The sequence below is a fragment of the Budorcas taxicolor genome, chromosome 1, assembly GCF_023091745.1.
Source record: "Budorcas taxicolor isolate Tak-1 chromosome 1, Takin1.1, whole genome shotgun sequence".
Classification (NCBI taxonomy): Eukaryota; Metazoa; Chordata; class Mammalia; order Artiodactyla; family Bovidae; genus Budorcas; species Budorcas taxicolor.
Window position 1 is genome coordinate 15768325 of NC_068910.1, and position 23130 is coordinate 15791454.

The window sequence follows — 23130 nt, forward strand, 5'->3', positions numbered from 1 at the left end:
AGTCAGAAGTACCTTGTGCATCTTGGGCAGAACTTCACGATCATTTCCTCAGTCACATTCTTGTCCTTGGTTGGACAGCTCCACCAGGATGCCATCAAACTCTTATATACCCAAAGTCTCTTCTCAGCCCCAGCTCCTCCTACTGACAATTCTCTCCTGCTATCTGGCCCACCACCTGCCTACACCAAGGCCCACAGTGGTTATCTGTTCCTCACACTCCTAGTACTCAGTTCCTGAGTTTCAAAGTCCTGCCTGCAGATGGGGATGACCTTGACCTTCAACTTCTTGGCCACCACCAGGATCCAGATTCTTGGTCATCTGAATGACAGTATCCTTCTAACTTATCTCCATCTCTTTATTCTCTCCCTATCTAATCCACTATCAGTTAGCACTTAATCTTTTTTGATCATGCCATTCTCCAGGGACAATGTTTCCAAGGCTGCCCAGAGCCTACCAGGTAAAGACCAACTTCCTGTCACATACTCAGAGCCCTCAGTGACATGACCTCAAACCTCCTGTTCAGTTTTATTTCCTTTCCCTCCTGACAGAGGGAGTTTCAGCTACTCCAAACTCCATGTACCCCAAGCCGTCCTCTAATGCTTGGCTCAGCTATCTCTTCTCCAACCATCCTTCTCCACCACACAGGTGTGGTGAAATTCTTCCAGCTCTGCCACGGATGAAGCCAGCTGTCAGCTCTCCTACCCCTAAGCTGCACAGCATTTAAATGCCATTAAGATCCTCCTGACGCACTAGCCGAAGAAGCAGTAGTGTATTGCGGTGACAGATGTAGATTCTGGAACTAAATTTCCCAGGTTCTGATCTTGGCTCCAACACTTACCTATGACAAGGTACAATTACTTAACCTCTTTGTGCCTCAGCTTCCTTATCTGTATAATGGGGATTATGACAAGTTTTCCCTTAGTAAAGCCCCTGGCACAGAATAAACTTCAATCAAGTGTGAGCTGTTTCTTACTTCCCATCTGAATCCCTGACATACCTGCCATGGATGCTCCCACAGCATCCTGCATATGGATGTTCAAAACGTGCCCAATGATATGCAACACACTTTGAAAAAACTAAAACTTCCAGTTAAGACTACCCTCAAAACTATTGCTCTATTCCAAACACAGAGCAACAATAGAGAAAACAAAAGAATATGACACTTGTACAATCATTATAAACTTTGCCAGTACTGACAAAATAAACCACAGAGCAACTCTCATGGTATTAAACTATTTTTTACTCTTCCAAATATTTACTGAGCATCTTGCAGGCAATATTTGAGGCCTGGAAATACTGGTGGAATGTATTGGTTAGGTTAAAAAGTACTTTATTAAAATCACTATTGTTAGGTTCTGTATACACACACATATATATATATATAACTCTTGCACAAAAAAATGTAAAATATTATGTTTATGTGGTCACTTGTGTTTGGGAATACTTTCTGTGATAAGTTTTCTTGGTAGAAATAGAATGTATAATCTGTAGAGTCAGAATTAGAAATGCCTGCAACAGCAAAATCGTGGCTCAGCCAGCCCAACTGGAGACAAGTGCGTATTAAAGAGAAGGAGGCCATATGGTGTTGAGAGAGGAGGGACTAGGGTGGAGATTAGAAGTTTCGGTGATGATTATATAGGGGAGGTTTGAGCTGTTAATAAAAGGTTTATGAGCTCAAGAACTTCTAGGTCAGACTTTGCCTTGGTGGATTCCTGCTGGCCTAGGGACAACTTGGATAAATAAATGAAGAGACCAAGAATTCATGTTGCCTTGCCCTCTTCCTCCCTGCACCCCTCCCCCAAGAGCATGGAGGGAAGCCCAGGCCCAGTGTCCTGAGGGCTTTACTTGTCTTGGGTTAGTAGCAACTGTGGTCCCCAACGACTGCAGTGTTCCACCTTGCTTTCAAAGACAGGCAAGCTGCCCAAGGGTTTTAGTATAGGAAATCAACAAGCATGGCAGCAGAACATATATCCCTTCCCTTCAAACATCTTAGAGTACAATTAAACTAAAGACTCCTAACTCTCTCTTAAGGATCAGCCAAGAAAACATTAAGGAGTGTGAATATAGGAGGATCCTAGCACATAAACCCACTTTTTCTTTAATGAGATCAGTAGTATTTTGGGTATTTGATTACTAAAACCTTCATATGGAACAGTATGTTCTCTGTGGAAAAAGCTGGAGAACAAGGTAAACTATTACTACATCAAACAATGTCTTATCAAATCAACCTGTATCCAAAAGCATCAGAGGACATTAGTGAGTAATGCTTGTATTTGAGCCAATACTTCAGCTCACATTAGCCTGTCAGTTGTAGTTCTTGGGCAATGGTTCTGGTCTTCCAAATAAGCTGAGATCATAATCTTTGTGTTGTTGTTTCCTGCCAGGCAAAGAAGTGGTTTCACCCTCAGCCTTTTCCAGACCACCGAAAGACAACGAGACACTAAAGCAACCTGACTCTGCCCATGTGCGACTCCTGCCAATTCTAAATCTCCCGAAACAATAGGCTAAACAAGGCCAGTATTCTAGGAGATGAGGTTTATATGAGGTCCAACACCTCTGCCTGAGAATGAATCATAAAACCACTAACACTCCATTCCCCAGCATTACACCATTCAGCCCCAACTGGGTTGAATCGTGCAAAATGAAAAGGGAATCGGGAACACACTGAACTTAAAATCTCAAGTACATTTTAAATCCTGTTTCAGATTCATTTAAATTAACAGAGGTCAGGCGACTTCTTTTTTCAAGTTGGGTTATTCCTACTGGTTTAATACCAAAACGAGTTAGCCATATTTTTCCACTAAAAAAAAAAAAAAAAAAAAAATACCCTGACAGGGGAACAAACATTCTAAAACTCAGTAGAGATTGTGGAAACAGCTTACAACAAACTCTGCCTTCTAGAATAACCGATGGAGGAAATTAACCAGTTTTTTGGTCGTGGGAAACTATATGTATATTATTACATATTTTATAGGTCACAAATTAAAAGCACAATTTGTATTTTCTAGGGCAGTGTTTTTCCAAACTGTTTTACAAAGAACAACAGTGTAACAAGAGAAAAGCAAATCAAGTCAATTTGAGAGGCTCTACCTTCCCCAGTCCTCTTCTTGGAAATCATTGCTGTAAGCTCTACAAAATTCAACATAAGTTCATTTAGCCCTGCAGCCCTTTTCCTCTCAAAACATATATCAATAGTCCACAAAATGGCCGTACTGTGGAGGGTACTTTTGAAAAGATTCTTCTAGAACAGGAATATAAGAAATGGTGTAAGAGCTGAGACTCTGGAGGCAGCCTAACTCAAATATCAGCTTGTTAGCTGTGGGACCTTGGGCTAGACTTTTTATGTCACTTGTTCTTCCGTTTCCCCAGGCAAAAACGGGAAAGCAGAAAATGGCCATACCTCCTAGACATGGGCCTTGCCATCTAACTGGAACAGTTTTCTGAGAGCCTTACATGGCTGCTTCCTTTTTGTCACTGAAGTTCACAATGTCACCTCCTCCAACAAGCCCTCCCTGACTATCCAGTATGAAGTTGACCCCACTCAGCGCCCTAGTACTTCACCCTCTTCTTTTCCTCCTGATACTTTTCTGTTTAACTGTTTTTTAAACTGCTGTTTCACCCCAATAAAATATTATCACCATGAAGTCAAGTTTTATCAGTTAACATTACTCTATCCCCAAACAGATCTTCAATAAGCAGTCACAAAATGGATGGGTGGGTGGATGAATAGATGAATGAACAAATCAGGTGGTTGTGAGAATTAATTGTGAATCAAGGTCGAACATTCTTCACAGTGCCCCAAACATACGCATCTATCCAGATGTTGCTATAAGAACATGTGATGAACCATGAGTGGTTAATGGATTCATAATTATAATTCTCACACTATTTAACTTACCTCTTCCTGCTGTATAGTAGGTAAACATTTCATGGCATTTATTCAGAGGTGTGTTGGTAAATAGGCTCTCAGGGATGGCGCCAAAGGGGCAGTAGACCCTGAGAGTAGCATTTGCTGACTTCCATGGTGTCAATATTCCCACCAAAACCAATTTCAAACTATCAAAATTACTGGAAATATACTAAATGGCTCTCAGAAGCCGGTAACCTCTTTCTCTTGGGAAAAGTCCTTTCAGGCCTCAAAATCTTATTCAACTCCAAGTTTTAAATGAGAATTTTTTTTTAACAGACACCTTTTTCACATTCTCCATTCTTGATGAGCCAAGATAAGGGTTATCCACTGACTCTGGTCTGACGCTCAAGGAAAACAGTTGGATGTGTTGCCTGCATTTTCTGTATCACTCCCTGTGAGCTTTTGGACGAATGTTTAAGGTTTTAAGCATGACATATATTCATGCCAGATCATTACAAGGACCAACTAATCCCATAAAACATAAATCAAATGGTGTTTAGATTCATTTAAATGAAGATATCCTAAAAGAATCAAGCCACCATCAAGGCACCATTAAATACTACCAATGAGCAGAATCTGTCAAGAGAAGACTGACTACCTGATCCCAAGATCCCAACATGGTCAATGATGCAGACGGGGATTTCTCCGGTATCACAGCCTTGCTGTACAGGAAATATGACCCCCTGGCACCCAAAATAAAGCAGCAGCTTTTTTAAACTATAGCAATCTACTAATCTTTTCAAGGTCATCAGGGAAGACCCTGATGCTGGAAAAAACTGAAGGCAGGAGGAGAAGGGGATGACAGAGGACAAGATGGTTGGATGGCATCACCAACTCAATGGACATGAGTTTGCACAAGCTTTGGGACTTGGTGAAGGACAGGGAGCTGGCAGGCTGCAGTCCATGGGGTCTCAAAGAGTCAGACACGACTGAGCAACTATACAACAACAATCTACCAACCACAGTTTGGAGATAACACAATCAAAATTTCAAAATCCACAGACATTCTACATGAAATAACATGGCAGTAATCACTGCTTCTCCTCTATAAATGAAATGGAAGGTCTATAGTGTAAGCCAGGAAGAGATTCTTTACACAGCAATAGATAGCTAATACAGTGGAGCAGAAACTAATTCACCCAAAATTCAGCAGCTTAAAAACATACATTTATTATCTCACAGTTTATGTGAACAGGAATTTGACCACATCTCAGCTGAGTCTCTCAGAAAGTTGCAATCAAGTTGTCAGCCTGTTATCTCATTGAAAGAATCAACTGGAGGAGATCCACTTCCAAGCTTACTAAGTGATGGCTGGCATTTCTCAGTTCTTTGTGGCTTTCAAGTGAGGGTCTCAATTCCTTACTGGGTGTCAGCTGGAGACTACCTGGAGATTCCTTACCACACAAGCCTCTGCCACATGGCAACTTGCTTCAAAATGTCACGCAAGTGTATGTTCCTCAGTTCTTTGTCTCGTCACAACAAAGATTTGGAATAACAGACATTAAAGCCCCCTCGGCGTGTCACAGCTCTCAGATCTTGGACAGACCGTGTTATAGCCCTCAGGTCTCGAATGGACCATGTTATAGCTCTTAGACAAATCAGTGTTACAGCTCTATTTTATTTAGAAGTTAGCAGGTAAATCCATCTTCAAGGCGTGAGGCCACATCAATCCAAAGACACAAGGAGAAGAGCGCCCCAATGCACAGGGGAGAGAGAGCGCTAGCTTTGCCTCCTCTATTTATATGTTTATCTCTCCCTGGGCCTGTCCTGTGTAAATTGGACCAGCCAGGAGTGTTATTTGTTTTACCTGAGGTCCTCACTCCGGTCCTCAGACCTTCTTTTGTTCTATTTTCGCGGGCTTTTCCCTTCCTTGTCTTTTAGCCACCGCCATTTTGGACTCCTTTTCCCTATTCTACCTCCCTAACAAAAGCATGCCAGCTGAGATGGCAACAGACTGCACGAACAACATGGAAGGAAGAGTCTTACTAGTAATCTATTAATCTAGTAATCACTAGTAATCTAATCATGGAAGTAATATTGGCATCCCACTACCTTTTTCATTCCATTGTTTAGGATCAAGTCACTAAGTTCAGCCTAAACTCAAAGGGAGGAGATTACATAGAGATATGAATTCCAATAGGTATGGATATAGGGGCCATCTTAGAAGTCTTCCCACCACATTCACACTCTTGGAATATGAATGGGAAGACCAAGCCCAACAAAACATATCTTTAAGTATCTAATGTGAAGCCAAGCTATCTGACTTCCCAAACATGTAGCTAGGGTCTCATGAGAACAAAACCGAGGAGAGTAAGCATAGAGGATATTAAATCCAAAGACACAAAAGTCTACTCAAATGTTGTAAGCAAATACAATCTAATATCAGAGAAAACCACTGGGAGCAGCTGCATTACCAAGTTCCAACATGAAAGCCATGCTTTCTGAGCAATCAAACAAATGACTCACTGGAAGGACTGCCCATCCAGAAAGGTACATAATGCCAAGAAATCTAGTTTGGTTTGAAAACAAATGTCTTTTTGAATTTTTATTTATGGCTGCAGAATATTTTGAAAATATACTTAATGCCATTTCACTGCTTCCTGTTTTCTGTGAGATGTGTGTCACAGCATTTTATTTTGCCTACATGGTACTTTTGAGATTCACATCCATCACAGTATCAAGGAATTGCTATAAAAATGTCAAACCTTGGAGGTCACCCACATTCTTTCTAAGATCTATCCAACTGCATATTCTCAGATATCGGAGCATCCCAATATTCAATGGTAGTGGCAAGCCAACAAGGCTGCCTCTGATAAACTTCAAATGATTTAATTCACCAAGTGCAAAATGGACACTCAGAAAACCAGGAACACTCTGTCCTACATGAATGTAAATGTAGGCAAAGATTAAACGTTCAAAATTGGTATGCACATTTTTCCACTGTTTCCAGAAATATCCTTAGGCTTTACTTTCTAACAATCCCACACCAAATTTAGCTATGAAGCATTTAAGTTCATTGTTTTGCTAATCACCTATTCATTTTGCTCCTTTAAAAAGAGGATATTTAATAAATATCTAAACCTTAAACACTACTGTATTTAAAAGACCCTGAAACAATGGCCATCTGTAGGAAAGCAACCGTAAATGACCTTGATGTGTGCTGCACACACTTGGATCCTGAATACGTGTTGAATAATAATGGAACACATGTGTAGTAGGCAAAGGGGGGAAAAAAAAAGACTAATGCCAAATTCCAGTTTAAAGGTGATAACTAGACAGGAAGGTTATAAAATAGATGACAAGGGGAATTTTGTCAAGGCTATAGATAATGTCCAACCTCTGATAATAACTTGGTAACATATTTAACACATTTTAACTTGTAAAATATGACTTTAGAGAAATAAACTGAATGTCCTTACCTCTCTAAGATGTATGTTTTCCTTCTCTTTCTGGTCTAAAATCACTTCCAAGTGGCTGACTTGAGACTCAGCCTCTGCCATCCGACGTGTCCGTTCATTGTCATCCTCAAGACTTTTGGACGGCAAACCTTTACTCTGCAACATCTCAAGAAGCTTTTTAATTGACTCGTCTCGGGCATTGAGGGTCTGTTTCTGTGTTTCAATTCTCAGCTCCATTTCCTCCAAGGTCTTCCTCAACAGGAAGAGCTCCTTAGCCTGTCTGTCATGCTCAGCTTGGAGCCGCCGAAAGTTCTCCTCCGTCAGTTCAATGGTGAAGTGCTCTGCTCCTCGGTTGCCACTCTCTTGCTGCAGGAGGTGGTTGAGGTCTCTCTGGGTTCGCAGCTCATCTTGAAGGGCCTGGATTGTCAACTGAAGGTGCTATGATGAGAAAGACGGAGCAAGAGAGGAGAAAGAAGAGGGAAAAAAGTCAGTGAACATGCCAAACGCTATTTACTGCTATGACACTATGAAGATGGAATGTTAATCATGAGGTCCAGAGGGGCCAGCTGTTAGGTTCTCCAAGGTGACTTCAGAAGCAAGGGACAGCACATGGAGAAGGGGAGTTAATTCAATGATGCTTTCTGAATGTCTTAAGAGAAAGGTACACATACACAGAAACAGTGTATTAGTGTCAGTTACAAGGTAAATCACACATCTACAGAGTTGTAATTTAGGAGTGGAAAGGTTAGAGGGAAACTTTCACAAACACACCTTCTTTACACCCACAATGCTCCAGACTCAGTATTCCTTGTTTCCTAAGGTTTCTTTATTCTACTATCCGTCACTTTCTGTGGTAAGTGTATGTCCATTTAAAAATAAAAATGATAGCATCCACTACAAGTAGACATAAACAAGGACTTTATTTTTACAAATAAAGCTGTAAACAGGTTTAGTAAACAGGATTACTGCATCTGCAAGCAAAAGGGGACAAATACAGACAGACAGACACACTCAGACACACAAGGAGGTGAGGCTGTGCAGAGCAAAACAAACAAGCGGCAAAGAGTGGACAAACCTTGGTTCTTCTGGCATCCAGTAACTGAACAGCATGGGAAATGAAAGAAAAATGAAGCAAAAATCAACACAAAGAAAAGTCCAGGGCAAGCAAAGGATATATAACAGAAAGAACTTGATCAACATAAAGTGCCTTCACAGAGAAGAAAAAAAAGAAAATCAGTTTCTTATTATAGCAGACCCATAAGCTACATAGAATTTATAGCACTGATGCTTCATAAACGTGATTTTAAGAAAGAAAAAAATAAGCTTATTCCACCTCTAACTTTCCTAAATCTCACTGACCCAGGAACCCAATATCTTGGTTGCTATTACCAGAGAGGAAAGCACAACACTCCAGATCTACCCACGTATCATCCCATGTCACCATTTTAAGCAAAATCAGAGTGGAAGCGCCAGAGAAACAAAATTGCATGAAGACAGGTGGTGAATTCAGCAACAGTTTCCCAAGAGGAGCAACCTCAGACTGATCAGTCCAGGCAGCCATAAGCTGAAGGCATTTTTGTCCTAGGAAGTAACCCAAGGACTTCCAAAACACAGTCACTCATCCACTCACCAAACACATCCTCCTGATACAGACCAGACACAATGCTAAGCACGGAAATCATTATGAATGCAAGGCATAGGTCCTGCCTAAAGGGAATTCACAGTATTGTAAGGCATGGATAATAAAATAATGTGACTAAGTTACATAAATACTGGAGAAGTCCACATTGGTAAATCCTTCTGCATTCCCATAGCTGATATCCAGAGAGGTTGAGATTTTTCTGAGTGGGGCCTGTACCCAGAAGCTAGCACCAAGTGATGCGTTTATCAAACTCTTTGCTGGTATCCAGGTCAACTTTTCACTTAGAAACATCCAATGAGAGATTCCTGCCTACTGTCTCGTTTGTATGTCACAGCATCTCCCAGGGTTGCAAATGCAGAGTAAGCAACTGTTATGTATTTAATGACAGTGATTATAAATTTTTTAAAAATATAACTCACCCCTGTAAAGTAAAATTACATTTCAGTGCTTTTTAGTACATTTACAAAGTTGTACAACCATACACAAATAAATTTTAGAACATTTTCATCATCCCCAAAAGAAATCCTCTACCCTTTAGAAGTCACTCCCCATCTTCCTCCCTATCCTCAGGCCCTAGCAACCGCCAATACTTTCTGCCTTTATGGATGTGCCTCTTCTGGGCATTCCACACCAGTGGGATCATCTTGTTTTCAGAGTTCATCCATGTTGTAGCATATATCATGCTACATTTGATAGATGAATATCCATATAAGGACATACTACACAGTATTATCCAGTCAATTTATACACCAATATTCCTAGCATCATTATTCATAGTAGCCAAAAAGTGGAAACAACCTAAATATCAGCCAATTGATGATGAGTATATAAAATGTGGTATATGCATAAAATGGAGTATTATTTAGTCGTATAAAGTATGAAGTACTGGTAGACACTGTAACATGGATGAATCTTAAAAACTATATGCCACACCAAAGAAGCCAGTTATAAAACGCCACATGTTACATGGTTACACTGACAGGAAATATCCATAATAAGAAAACCCACTGACAGAAAACAAATTGGTGATTGTCAGGCGAGATTGTGGGGGAGATGAAGGATGTCTGTTAAAGTAGCATGTCTTCTTGGGGGGGTGATGAAAATCAGCCCTTGAAAGATGTTTGTTTTTGAGGGGTGTTTCTTTTAGGGGTGATGAAAATGTTCTGGAATTAGCCGTTTGGTTGAACAACTTTGTGAATATACTAAAAACCATTGAATTTTACGTTAGATGGATAAACTGCATGGTACATAAATTATATCTCAATAAAGCTGTCATAAAAATTGTGAAGAAGGACTACAAGGCAATGTGCCCTTCCTCCACCAGCCCACCAGCCCTAAACCACACCAAAAAAAGTTCACAGGAGTATCGACAGTGTTCGCCCATTGATGTGGCTGCTGCCAAGCCTCTTGAGAATATCCAACTGTCTTCAAGCCATTTAAACATTCCTGACAAGGGCAAATCTTCATCCTCTTAAAGCGGCTTGGATTTCTGGAATGACCAAAGTTTACTTGGAGACAAATACAATGAATCACGATGATCATACCGGAAATTATCTTTTCTGAGAGTGACCAAAATAAGGTGAGCTTTCTTATGTAGTTCAGAAGGGAATTCCAAAAAATGTCAAAATGCTTTGAGCAAAGACAGCAGCACTGAAAGACAACCCTGTTAAGGCTGCTGCCCCTTTGGATGGGCAGGTTGTCTAGTGCCCTGATCCTTTGCTTCCAAACCTGCAAAATGGGATTAATCACAATCTTTACCTCAGAGTTCCTGTGAGGAATAACTAAGGTAATGCATCAAGTGCCAGGACTGAGAATGAAGGGAGAAAAGAAGTGTAGTAGACAAGAGAAGTAGCAAAGAAAAATAAGGAGAGGAATGAAGGGGGAAAAAATCAATCCATTTATCCGTTCAATATGCATTTACCCAGTGTCTTCCTCATACCCATGAAATATCCAAAAAAAAAAAAAGAGAGAGAGAGCGAGAGAGAGAGAAAACAAAGAAAAAGAAGTGGTCCTTGCTCCCAATCCATGTGGACACATAAACTAAGAGCAGCAATATGACAGAAGTCATAGCCAGGTGGCTAGAAACGCAGGGAGGGTGTAACCCAGGCTAGAGAAATGTAAGAAAACACAAGAGCTACCCACACTAAGAGGTACCACTGAGCTATGTCTTGAAGAATAAATGAGAGCCAATCCTAGGAAGAATGAAGGAAAGAGCAGAGAAGTATAAAAGCCCAGAGGCAAAGACAGACTAGATCTATTAAGGAACAGTAATGGCAAAAATCTTTATAGCCCTTCCAAAGTCCAGGTACCATTCTAAGCATTTTTCATCTTCACAAACACCCAGTGAGACAGGGCATTTAATGAATGACAACATGCAGACACAAAGTGGTTAAGTAACCTGCACTAAGCTACCCAGCTAGGTAAGCACCACAGTCAGGTGTTCATCCACCTGGAAGTCTGACCCCAACATCTTGCATGAACAAGTATACTACTTGAACTCTGAACTGGTATAAACGCTTCTCCAGGGGGTCTTCCCAACCTAGGGATTGAACCCAGGTCTCCTACTTTGTAGGCCAATTCCTTATCATCTGAGCTATCAGGGAAGCCCAAATACACTCCAGGATGGCTGAAAAAAGAAAAGGGAGGGAGGGCAGGAGTGGTGAGAGCAGACAAGGCAGGCAATTATGACAGCTCTAACAATTCTCAAAATAAAACTTAGCCACTCTAACCAAGCAATTCCTCACTCTGAGTTTGTCACAATGATATATCTCTAGGTTGTACATTAAGAAAATTTACTTTTCAGGTAATCATTAGTCACTGAATGACTTCAGCATTGACCAAACACAACCTGATAATCTATAATTCCGTGTTTAAAAATGTCTCAAATCTATTTTTCATTTAGTTTTTATTCTCTTTTTTAAAAGTTTATTTTTTAAAAGGTGGAAAATGGTACAATGATAATCAACCATAATTACATATATATATATATATATATATATATAGGCTGGGGTATGCTGCTGTGACAAAAGCACAAAAACCCACACTCTGAAAGATGAATCCATCTGACATCCTGACGGCATGGAATCAGAATTCTTAGAGCTCACAGAGGCCTTAAAGATTAGCTTGTTAACTTCATCTTACAAATGAGAAAATCAGATCCACAAAGGTTAAATGACAGGCCCAAGAGCACACAACCATACTGCAAAAGCCAGAATCTTGGTTTCTGGGATCCTGGACTCCAAGAATACCGGAGTGGGTTGCCATCCCCTTCTCCAGGGGATCTGCCTGACCCAAGGATCAAACCCTGGTCTCCTCCACTGAAGACAAGTTCAGTTAAAAAAAGAAAAAAAAACTTTCTAAAAGATTCAGTTCAGTTCAGTTGCTCAGTTGTGTCCGACTCTTTGCGACCCCATGAATCACAGCACGCCAGGCCTCCCTGTCCATCACCATCTCCTGGAGTTCACTCAGACGTCCATCGAGTCCGTGATGACATCCAGCCATCTCATCCTCTGTCATCCCCTTCTCCTCCTGCCCCTAATCCCTCCCAGCATCAGAGTCTTTTCCAATGAGTCAACTCTGTGCATGAGGTGGCCAAAGTACTGGAGTTTCAGCTTTAGCATCATTCCTTCCAAAGAAATCCCAGGGCTGATCTCCTTCAGAATGGACTAGTTGGATCTCCTTGCAGTCCAAGGGACTCTCAAGAGTCTTCTCCAACACCGCAGTTCAAAAGCATCAATTCTTCGGTGCTCAGCCGTCTTCACAGTCCAACTCACATCCATACATGACTACTGGGAAAACCATAGCCTTGACTAGACAGACCTTAGTCGGCAAAGTAATATCTCTGCTTTTGAATATACTATCTAGGTTGGTCATAACTTTTCTTCCAAGGAGTAAGTGTCTTTTAATTTCATGGCTGCAGTCACCATCTGCAGTGATTTTGGAGGCCCAAAAAATAAAGTCTGCCACTGTTTCCACTGTTTCCTCATCTATTTCCCATGAAGTGATGGGACTGGATGCCATGATCTTCGTTTTCTGAATGTTGAGCTTTAAGCCAAATTTTTCACTCTCCTCTTTCACTTTCATCAAGAGGCTTTTTAGTTCCTCTTCACTTTCTGCCATAAGGGTAGTGTCATCTGCATATCTGAGGTTATTGATATTTCTCCCAGCAATCTTGAAAAGATTAAGATATCTGAATACAAGTGAAAACTCTAGCAAAGCCAAAGCACTTTTTCAAAGGTGCTTTGATACAACACTTTTTTGTTGTTGTTCAGTTGCTCAGCAGTGTCTGCCTCTTTGCGAGCCCGTGGACTGTAACCTGCCAGGCTCTTGTGTCCAGGGAATTTTCCAGGCAAGAACACTGGAATGGGTTGCCATTTTTTCCCCCAGGGATCTTCCTGGACCAGGGATTGAACCCATGTCTCCTGCATTGGCAGACAGATTCTTAATCACTGAGGCACCAGAGAAGCTCTCTCTAAGGATTAAAAATTTAAAAATGCACAGTTTTCAATCCCCCCACTTCTATAATTACTTTATTCTTTCACATTGAATCATCTCCCACTTCTCAACCATGAAAGCACATTTAAATCTCACTGGATCAATAATCAAAGGCATGCATTTCAGTTTGTAACCTATATCAGGGAACTATAAACCAGCAACTTGTTAGGATGTGTCCAGGAGCCATCTCTTTGGAATTTCTCAGTCATCACTGTGGTGTCAACTCCCTAAAGCCTCAACCACTCTTCCTGCTGCTTCCATTTGACTGCATATTAGGAGAGAGAAGCCCTTCCAATATCCACCTGCATGGGAATGGGACATTGCCAGGAGATCCAACCTCATTCCTGCTGCTACTGCTGCTGCTAAGTCGCTTCAGTCGTGTCCGACTCTGTGCAACCCCATAGACGGCAGCCCACCAGGCTCCCCCGCCCCTGGGATTCTCCAGGCAAGAACACTGGAGTGGGTTGCCGTTTCCTTCTCCACCTCATTCCTGGGTGCCAATCAAATTTCTATCAACTTGGCACTTACAACACAAGTATAATAGGTGGCAAAATAGCTAATTCTCTTCAAGCACAGAAGTGAGTCTATGGTTGGATGAGTATTCAGAAAGCTTTTTACTCCCCACCCTGATTGTGGGATCATCCTCCAGTTGTCCTCAAGGAATCAAAGCTAAGAAGGCAAACTCCCTTATCCACAGCTGACCACCGAGGACATCAAAGAAAGTAAAGCAGCTGTGACAGCAGACATCCAGGCTTCTCTCTGCAGTCACTCTGCTAGGAGTCCAAACAGAATGCACATTTGCCCTGATACCTGGCCTTTAACCCAGTTCTTTTCAACCTTTTCTCCCCACACTTAATTACATACTTTGAACTCTATCCTGGACAGTAAAGGCTAACCCCTTTACTGACTCACTGGAAAAGATTGAAGGTAAGAGGAGAAGGGGACAACACAGGATGAGATGGATGGATGGCATCACCAATTCAATGGACATGAGTTTGAGCAAGCTTCGGGAGTTGGTAATGGACAGGGAAGCCTGGCGGGCTGCAGTCCATGGGGTCACAAAGAGTAGGACACAACTGAGCGACTGAACTGAAAGGCTAACCCCAAATCCAGTACACAGAAGGAAAAAAGCTTAAAATCGTTGGTCTGGCCATTAAACGTAGGTAAATGGAATGGGAACCAAAGAGATGAGCTTGTGCACTTGATTCCAAGGCACAGACAATAAAGTGGGTCATAAGGACTTCTGCTTCTGGTGTTATGGCAGGCTTATTTTCTGATACAACCTCCTAGTACTCAACAGTCAGATAAAAGCAAAATATCTCTTTCAAAGCATCGCTGTGCTCACAAAAAGGCAAGGGAAATTGCCAAGGAGAAGAGAGAGATAAAGTGAGCTCCTCAAGGGCAGGTTCTGGGCCAAATCAGTATCATACCCCCAACTCTAGCACATAATAGGTACCCAATAAATAGTGAGTAAAATATGGACAGAAGATGAGAGGACCGAAAGGAAATTATTTACCCAACAGTCAGCATAGGAGAACAATGTGAGGGAGAATAGTTTCCATTTTCCTTTGGTTTGCTGAAGTTAGGCTGGGAATGGGGCGGGCGGCGGCAGGAAGGGGAGGTAGTGGTGGTCGGAGAAGTAGGAAGAATATTCTTGACCTCAGATTACTCTGTCCTGTTCTCTCTCCCAAAACTCAAAATTCCTCACGTCCACCAGCTCACTTGTCTGACAATACTGCTCCAAAGCTGCCAGAACTATGTCCACTTCACAAGAGAATAAATTGAGCTGGCTTAAGGAATTTTATTGCAATCACATCATTAGCAAACATGGGCCAGAGTCTAAAATTGAGGTTTCCTCCAGCCAATTCTAAAGTCTCCCCTGCTCTAAAAATACTACAGAACTTCATTTTACACAATTCTTACAGGCTTCCATACTCACTTAATTTTGAAAAAAGGAGAACAATGAAAAATAAAAAACTAAGCCATACTTGAGTTTATATGGAAAAGGGGAGAAAATATACTTTGCTTTAGCCAGTGCTTAGGAGAGTGTCTTCCAATAGCTACTGGAGTCAGAATCTAATCCAGATTTCAGAATGTCCAAAATACAAAAAAGGTAAATAGAATGAAAGCATAATTATATATGTGTGATGTGCATGGAACACACAATTATTTAAGTAGGGCCTAGCCAGATGTTTAGAATCTACTGTGTCTTTTCCCCAAACATGGAAAATATGAGTTCCTGGCAGATTTGAAAAAATTTGTGACCTTAAGCTCTTTTCCACACTATGGGGAAAAAGCAAAAAATGATAAAGTTTTGGACTATAAAGCAGTTTAGAGTTTCACTGCTATGAAAATCGTCTCTGAGCTTTATAAAAATATGAATTGGCTTATATCCAAAAGTCTTGAATTTTTTTTTTAATAAATCGTTACTCCTTCTCAAGAAAGGGCTTAACATAACTCTTTCAAAGAAAACAGAATCTCATTGCAGACAACTTGGCCTGCTCTACTTATCCTGTGACTTTATTTTCCTATTTATCATTTTCCAGTTTGTCTCTAATCATATAATAAGGGCAGGTTCTCTGATCCCTTTCTCCGTAATCCTATGTGCAGGATGTACAATACTCCCTGTGGCTGCAAACCTTCCACAGGCTGTGTCATGTGTGTGAAAAGACAAACAGCAGGCACTGGCTAAAAATATGTGGCCCCAGTGTGCTGTGGAAGAGGTGCACTATTGAAAAGAGTATAAAAAATTAATATTTAGACATATGATCTAGGCATTCTCCTTTAGGTAGAAGAGGCACATATCTAACAGAGAATTCTGATAGGTGACTTTTTTAAGCACTGAAGTACCAGTATCCTGGGATTCTCACACAGATGCACTGTCAGTGATAACTGCAGAACACTCTGGTTGATAATATGCGACATTTTGCCAAGATTGATAATATGAAGAACAGTATACATGGGAAAGCCCTCTTGGCAGTTGCTTTTGTAAGCAAGAGGGAGTTCTGGTTTTCATTATAGACCGATACTATAAGGTGGCACAATACTGGAATATTGTACTGAGCTGAGAGCTAGGATTTAAGTTCTAATTCCAGCTTTCCTACTTATCAATTACATGATTGGAGAAAATCACCAGACTTGCCTGGGCTTCCAAGAGCAGTGGTGATGAGTTGGGATTTGAATTCCGCAGCTACCCATGACAGCCTATGTTACCTTGGACAAGTTACTTAAGTATTGTGAGCAAATGATTCATCCATGAACAAGAAATAATCATCATAACTAACTTACAGAATTCACACAAAGACAACAAGAGATGTTCATCAAGTGAACAAGTTCCCACAAAGCATGAAGCACAGGGCCTGGCACATAATGAGGGCTCAATAAACGTTCATTGTTTTCATTGCTGTGGAGACTGTGGTGGTGGCTAGAGGCCCAGAATTAAAATGTCTCTCCTTCCTCCTCTCATTTGGACAGGGAAAAGAAATGAATTAACATAAATTTTTGACCACTGAATACATGTAACAGTGAGAAACAAAATGCTAATTACTATGGCATTTTTTAAATAAAGGAAAACAGGAAACAGTTGTTTCAAGACCAACTCAAAGATGGATAAAATTGATTTCCCATCAACTTGTCTATAAATCACTCTGCAAAGGGGCTCTAGGAAATAACTAACTATTTCCATTTTGAAGGTCAGGGTTCTTCCCTATTACCCAGTAATATACAAGCAACTAAAGGAAAGTAGCACCCCTGACACTGACACTGTTCAACTTGTTATAGGTGAAAAAAAAAAAAAAAAAGCACAGAAGTATAAGACATAGATATTTTTTTAATGTGTTTAGAGAAGTAATCCCAAACATGTAATCATAAAAATGATGGTTAAAATTGGAACATTTCCAATTATTAATAGCCACTGCCATATGCAGTTAGAGAATAGTTCTCATTTTAATTGCTTAGCAAATCTTTACTGTAAATGGCATTTTAAAATCTTTACTGCAATTTCCTTCCCTATCACTTCCCTTTCACTTCCCAACATGTCCATTTAACAAAACTGCTTACCATCTAAGTATTTTTAATACAAGTAAGAGAACTTAGATTAATATCAATGTAAAAAGTTGGGTGGCAGGCTTTGAACTACTAATTTTTCCCTACTCTAACCAACATGTTTGCTCAAACTCTAGCCCTTGCTATTCAAGTTTTCATAAGGAATTCAGTTCAGTTCAATCATTCAGTCGTGTTCAACTGTTTGCAACCCCATGGACTGCAGCACACCAGGCTTCCCTGTCCATCAAAAACTCCTGGATCTTACTCAAACTCACATCCATAGAGTCAGTGATACCATCCAACCATCTCATCCTCTGTCTCCTTCTGCTCCCACCTTCAATATTTCCCAGCATCAGATCTTTCCAAATCAGTCAGTTCTTCACATCAGATGGCCAAAGTACTGGAGTTTCAGCTTCAGCATCATCCTTCCAAAGAACACCCAGGGCTGATCTCCTTTAGAATGGACTGGTCGGATCTCCTTGCAGTCCAAGAGACTCTCAAGAGTCTTCAACACCACAGTTCAAAAGCATCAATTCTTCGGCGCTCATCTTTCTTTATAGTTCAACTCTCACATCCATACATGACTACTGGAAAAACCATAGCCTTGACTAGATGGACCTTTGTTGGCAAAGTAATGTCTCTGCTTTTAAATATGCTGTCTAGGTTGGTCATAACTTTGCTTCCAAGGAGTAAGCATCTTTTAATTTCATGGCTGCAATCACCATCTGCAGTGATTTTGGAGCCCCCAAAAAGAAAGTCAACCACTGTTTCCCCATCTATTTACCATGAAGTGATGGGACAGGATGCCATGATCTTAGTTTTCTGAATATTGAGCTTTAACCAAACATTTTCACTCTCCCCTTTCACTTTCATCAAGAGGCTCTTTAGTTCTTCTTCACTCTCTGCCATAAGGGTGGTATCATCTGCATATCTGAGGTTATTGATATTTCTCGCAGCAATCTTGATTCCAGCTTGTGCTTCATCTAGCCCAGCATTTCTCATGATGTACTCTGCATATCAGTTAAATAAACATAGTGACAATATACAGCCTTGATGTACTCCTTTCCTGATTTTGAACCAGTCTTTTGTTCCGTGTCCAGTTCTAACTGTTGCTTCTTGACCTACATACAGATTTCTCAGGAGGCAGGTCAGGTGGTCTGGTATTCTCATCTCTTTCAGAATTTTCCACAGTTTAATGTGATCCACACAGTCAAAGGCTTTAGCATAGTCAATAAAGCAGAAGCAGATGTTTTTCTGGAACTCTCTTGCTTTTTCGATTATCCAACGGATGCTGGCAATTTGCTCTCTGGTTCCTCTGCCTTTTCTAAATCCAGTTTGAATACCTGGAAGTTCACAGTTCACATACTGTTAAAGCCTGGCTTGGAAAATTTTGAGCATTACTTCACTAGCATGTGAGATGAGTACAACTGTGCAATAATTTGAACATTCTTCGGTCTTGCCTTTCTTTGGGATTGGTATGAAAATTGACCTTTTCCAGTCCTGTGGCCACTGCTGAGTTTTACAAATTGGCTGGCATGTTGAGTGCAGCACTTTCACAGCATCATCTTTTAAGATTTGAAATAGCTCAACTGGAATTCTACCACGTCCACTAGCTTTGTGTGTAGTGATGCTTCCTAAGGCCCACTTGACTTTGCATCTCAGGATGTCTGGCTCTGGGTGAGGGCTCACACCATTGTGATTATCTGGGTCATGAAGATCTTTTTTGTACAGTTCTTCTGTGTATTCTTGCCACCTCCTCTTAATATCGTCTGCTTCTGTCAGATCCGTACCATTTCTGTCCTTTATTGTGCCCATGTTTACATGAAATGTTCCCTTGGTATCTCTAATTTTCTTGAAAAGATCTCTAGTCTTTCCCATTCTATTGTTTTCCTCTATTTCTTTGCATTGATCACTGAGGAAGGCTTTCTTATCTCTTTTGCTATTCTTGGAGAATAGCATGAGGAGAGACTCTTCCTAAGTACTCTCCTGCTTCTCTCTGCTTCTCGAGTCACTGCCTATGAAGAGGCAGGGGGAACTGACCTCCATGCTGCTCAGAATGTGACCACTGGACCAGCAGCAACAGCATCTCCTGAAATCATGTAAGAAAGGTGGAATCTCAGGTCTCACTCAGACATGCAGAATCACAATCTGCATTTTAACAAGAGTACCAGGTAATTTGTAGGTGCATAAAGCCTTGAGAAGCACTTTTCTGAACTTGAAAAAAAAAAAAACCTTTAGCACTATTAAAAATAATTATATGGTAATTGAAAGGTGAGGAAGGAAAATATCATGAAAATAGTACTGTAATATAGTGTTAAGGAGCACAGTGAAAAGTCAGTTTGTGTGATTAATAAAATCTGAGTAAACTATGAGTAGTGTACCTTAATACAATACTAGATGAAATAGGCAAACAGGGTTATTCATTCATCCATTCAACTTTAATCGAACTATGTGCTGACAGGCATATACACTAACCTTCCTTTCCAAGTCAAAAAAAGAAATCCTGGGACTTCCCTGGTGGTCCAGTGGCTAAGATTCTGCAATCCCAATAAGGGGGCCTGGGTTCAATCCCTGATCAGGGAACTAGAGCTCTCATGCCACAACTAAAACCCAATACAGCCAAACAAATAAATTTTGTAAATTAAAAAAAAGAAATCCTCCCAGGTTAAATATAAATAAATAAACATATATTTTATTATATATATATTTTATTATATATGTATAATATATTATGATTTAAATATAAGTAATAAATATTTTAAAACAAAATAAATTACTATATTATAAATATTATACATTATATAATACTATATACATATAATACATATATATGTGTATTATATAATATATAATACACATATATAATACTATAAACATATACACTGTTTATTTTTAAGTGATATATAATATCCGAATTTTAATTCTGTACTATTATGTCTGTTATTGCTGTTTGAAAGACAATCTGGCACTTCCCTGGTGGCTCAGTTGTAAAGAATCTGCCTGCCTGTGCAGGAGACACAGGTTCGATCCCTGGTCCCAGAAGATCCCACATGCTTTGGAGCAACTAAGCTCACGTACCACAACTACCGAGCCTGAGCTCTAGAGTCCAGGAGCCACAACTACTGAACCTATATGTCAGACTATTGAAACCTCAGTGCCCTAGAACAAGTGCTGCCATAAGGAGAAGCTACTGCAATGAGAAGCCTGTGCACTACAACTGCAGAGCAGCCCCAGTTGCCAAACTAGAGAAAAGCCTACATAGCAGGAAAGACCCAGCAGAGCCATAAATAAATATATAAGACAAACTGAGGCAACCTTTAAAGACTCATCTAAACTGTCAAGTATTAGACTTTACATCTAACTATTTTATTCACTTAAACTTTTAACTAGCATATCCATATGCATGTCTGTGCTCTTTGTGGAATTTTAAGTGACTGGGAAAATCATGAGAAGTCTGAGATGACTTTTTTTTTTTTTAATTGAGATGACTTCTTTTACAAACTATATCTTGAACAGTATACACAGAAAATGTGAATATCCTGGGTCATAAGGAGCCTAATCACTAAACTCTCCAAGTTTTTTCATTTTCTCAATGAACTAGAATCAAAGACCTACATCTTCATTTGTTTCTCTTGTGTAAAGGTAAGATTACTAAGGTATCCACATAATGCTTATGATCTTTAATATTATATATACATATATATATTTTATATTACAGATTATATGTATATACATAGAGAGAATGTACCATATCGCATACATAAAAGTATAGCCAATATACCATAGGAACGTAAAATGAATAGATGAGAAGAAAGTAGAAAAAAACACATCAAAATGATCACTGCTGGGGGAAAGGGGAATAAAGAATGACTACTGAAGAGTATGGGATTTGGGGGGGAGGTAATGAAAATGTTTTAAATTAATATAGTAAAAAAAACTGAATATATTTAAAAGGTAAATTTTATGATACATGAGATATTGCAAAGCTGTTAAAAATGATGCGACATGGGAGCATCATGGATGCCCTCTGCAAATATTTTTCCCAAGAATAATTTTTGAATGCCTACTGCTAAAGACGGCATGTTTAGATCCCCCTAAAATTCTTATGTTGAAACCTAATCTCTAATGTGATGGTACTTACAGGTGATAGGTTCAGGACCTGATAAGATCCTCAGAGTAGAAACCTCATGAATGGGAATGATGTCCTTATAAAAGAGGTCCCAGAGAGCTTCTTCGCCCCTTCTACCATGTAAGGACACAATGAGAAAACAGCTGCCTATGAACTAGAGAGCAGGCCTTCACCTTGATCCTGGACTTCCTAAATTCTACAGCTATAAGAAATAAATGTTTGCTGTTTATAAGCCACCCGAGGTACAGCATTTTTCTTTTAGCAACATGAATGGACTAAGACACTTGTTATGTGCTCATCACTGCTAGGTTAGTTAACAGTCTTTGAGTTCCAAGCAACAGAAACTGATTTGGCTTTACCTTAAGCTAAAGAAAGGAATGTATGAGAAAGATATCAGGATCTCTCCCTGAATCAAAACAGCAACTGTGAAAACAAAACCAAGGGGAAAAGTAAGCAGGAATCTCTGCAAGAAAATGTGACTTGGTTCAACAACTCTGCTCCAAACTGTAAATACTCACTCAACAGAAGACAAAATAATCCTGGCATGGGTCAGGGGTCCACCATGAATCAATCAGTTATGGCAGGTGACCCTGCCCATCAGGAGCTATTCAAAAGAAAATCCTTATTTAAAGGTGGGCAGAGAACCCAAGAAGAATCTACTACAATTGCTGTTATAAGTAAAGATTTTAGAAAGAAGCAAAATATGAATAACATAAGACTGCTAAACAGCATTATGTACAAGACTTTGGTGATCTTCATGGTATGAACATAACCATGCCAATTCAAGTTTTGCTATGCAATAACAGACATAAATTAAGAGATCAGCAAACTTAGAGAAGTATAGACTTCCAGAAGGAAATAGAGTAAAAAATTAATTCAACAGTCGAAGTCCTAGATACTTGATTGAGGACACTACTCCCAGTTAAGAACCCTATCTTTGACGTCTAACAGTTTTGGGTCCTTCTCCAGCTTTGGAACTCAGAAGCTGTGGGGACAATCTGATCACTTGTTAGCTATAGGGTCCCACATCCTTTGGTGGGCTGTGTGACACTAACAGGTTACTTCTGTTCTCTAAATTTTACTTTCCAGCTTTTTTAAAGGCTAATAGGGACATCCCTGATGATCCAATGGCTAAGACCCTGAACTCCCAGAGGAGGGGGCCCATGTTAAATTCCTGTTCAGGGAATTAGATCCTGCATGCTGCAGCTAAGATCTGGCATAGTCAAATAAATAAGTACTTTAAAAAAAAAAGTGACAATAATACAAACATGTCACAAAACAATGATGAAGCACACAGATAATGCATATCAGATACTAAGCAAGTCCCACTCCAGTCAGCAGGAAGCCATCATTTTTAAAAGCTGCTATTATTATCAATATATAAACCCAAAATGCAATGGAAAGGAACAATAGTAAAGTGGCAGGGTTGCAGGGGGGGTATGAAATTATGTTTGTCATGTACAAATAAAAACCTTTAACCCAGAAGAAATTTCTGGCTTGGCCACTTCAAATG

General features: G+C 40.1%; 1 protein-coding gene across 1 annotated transcript in view; it reads right to left on the reverse strand.

The window, feature by feature from the left end:
• The window catches only part of ERC2 (ELKS/RAB6-interacting/CAST family member 2), an 859053-nt gene that overhangs the window by 711742 nt on the left and 124181 nt on the right, over positions 1 to 23130 (reverse strand). Inside the window, exon 2 of the mRNA XM_052641926.1 lies at positions 7330 to 7746. Coding sequence (XP_052497886.1) covers positions 7330 to 7746 — 417 coding nt within the window. The remainder of the gene's footprint in view (positions 1 to 7329; positions 7747 to 23130) is intronic.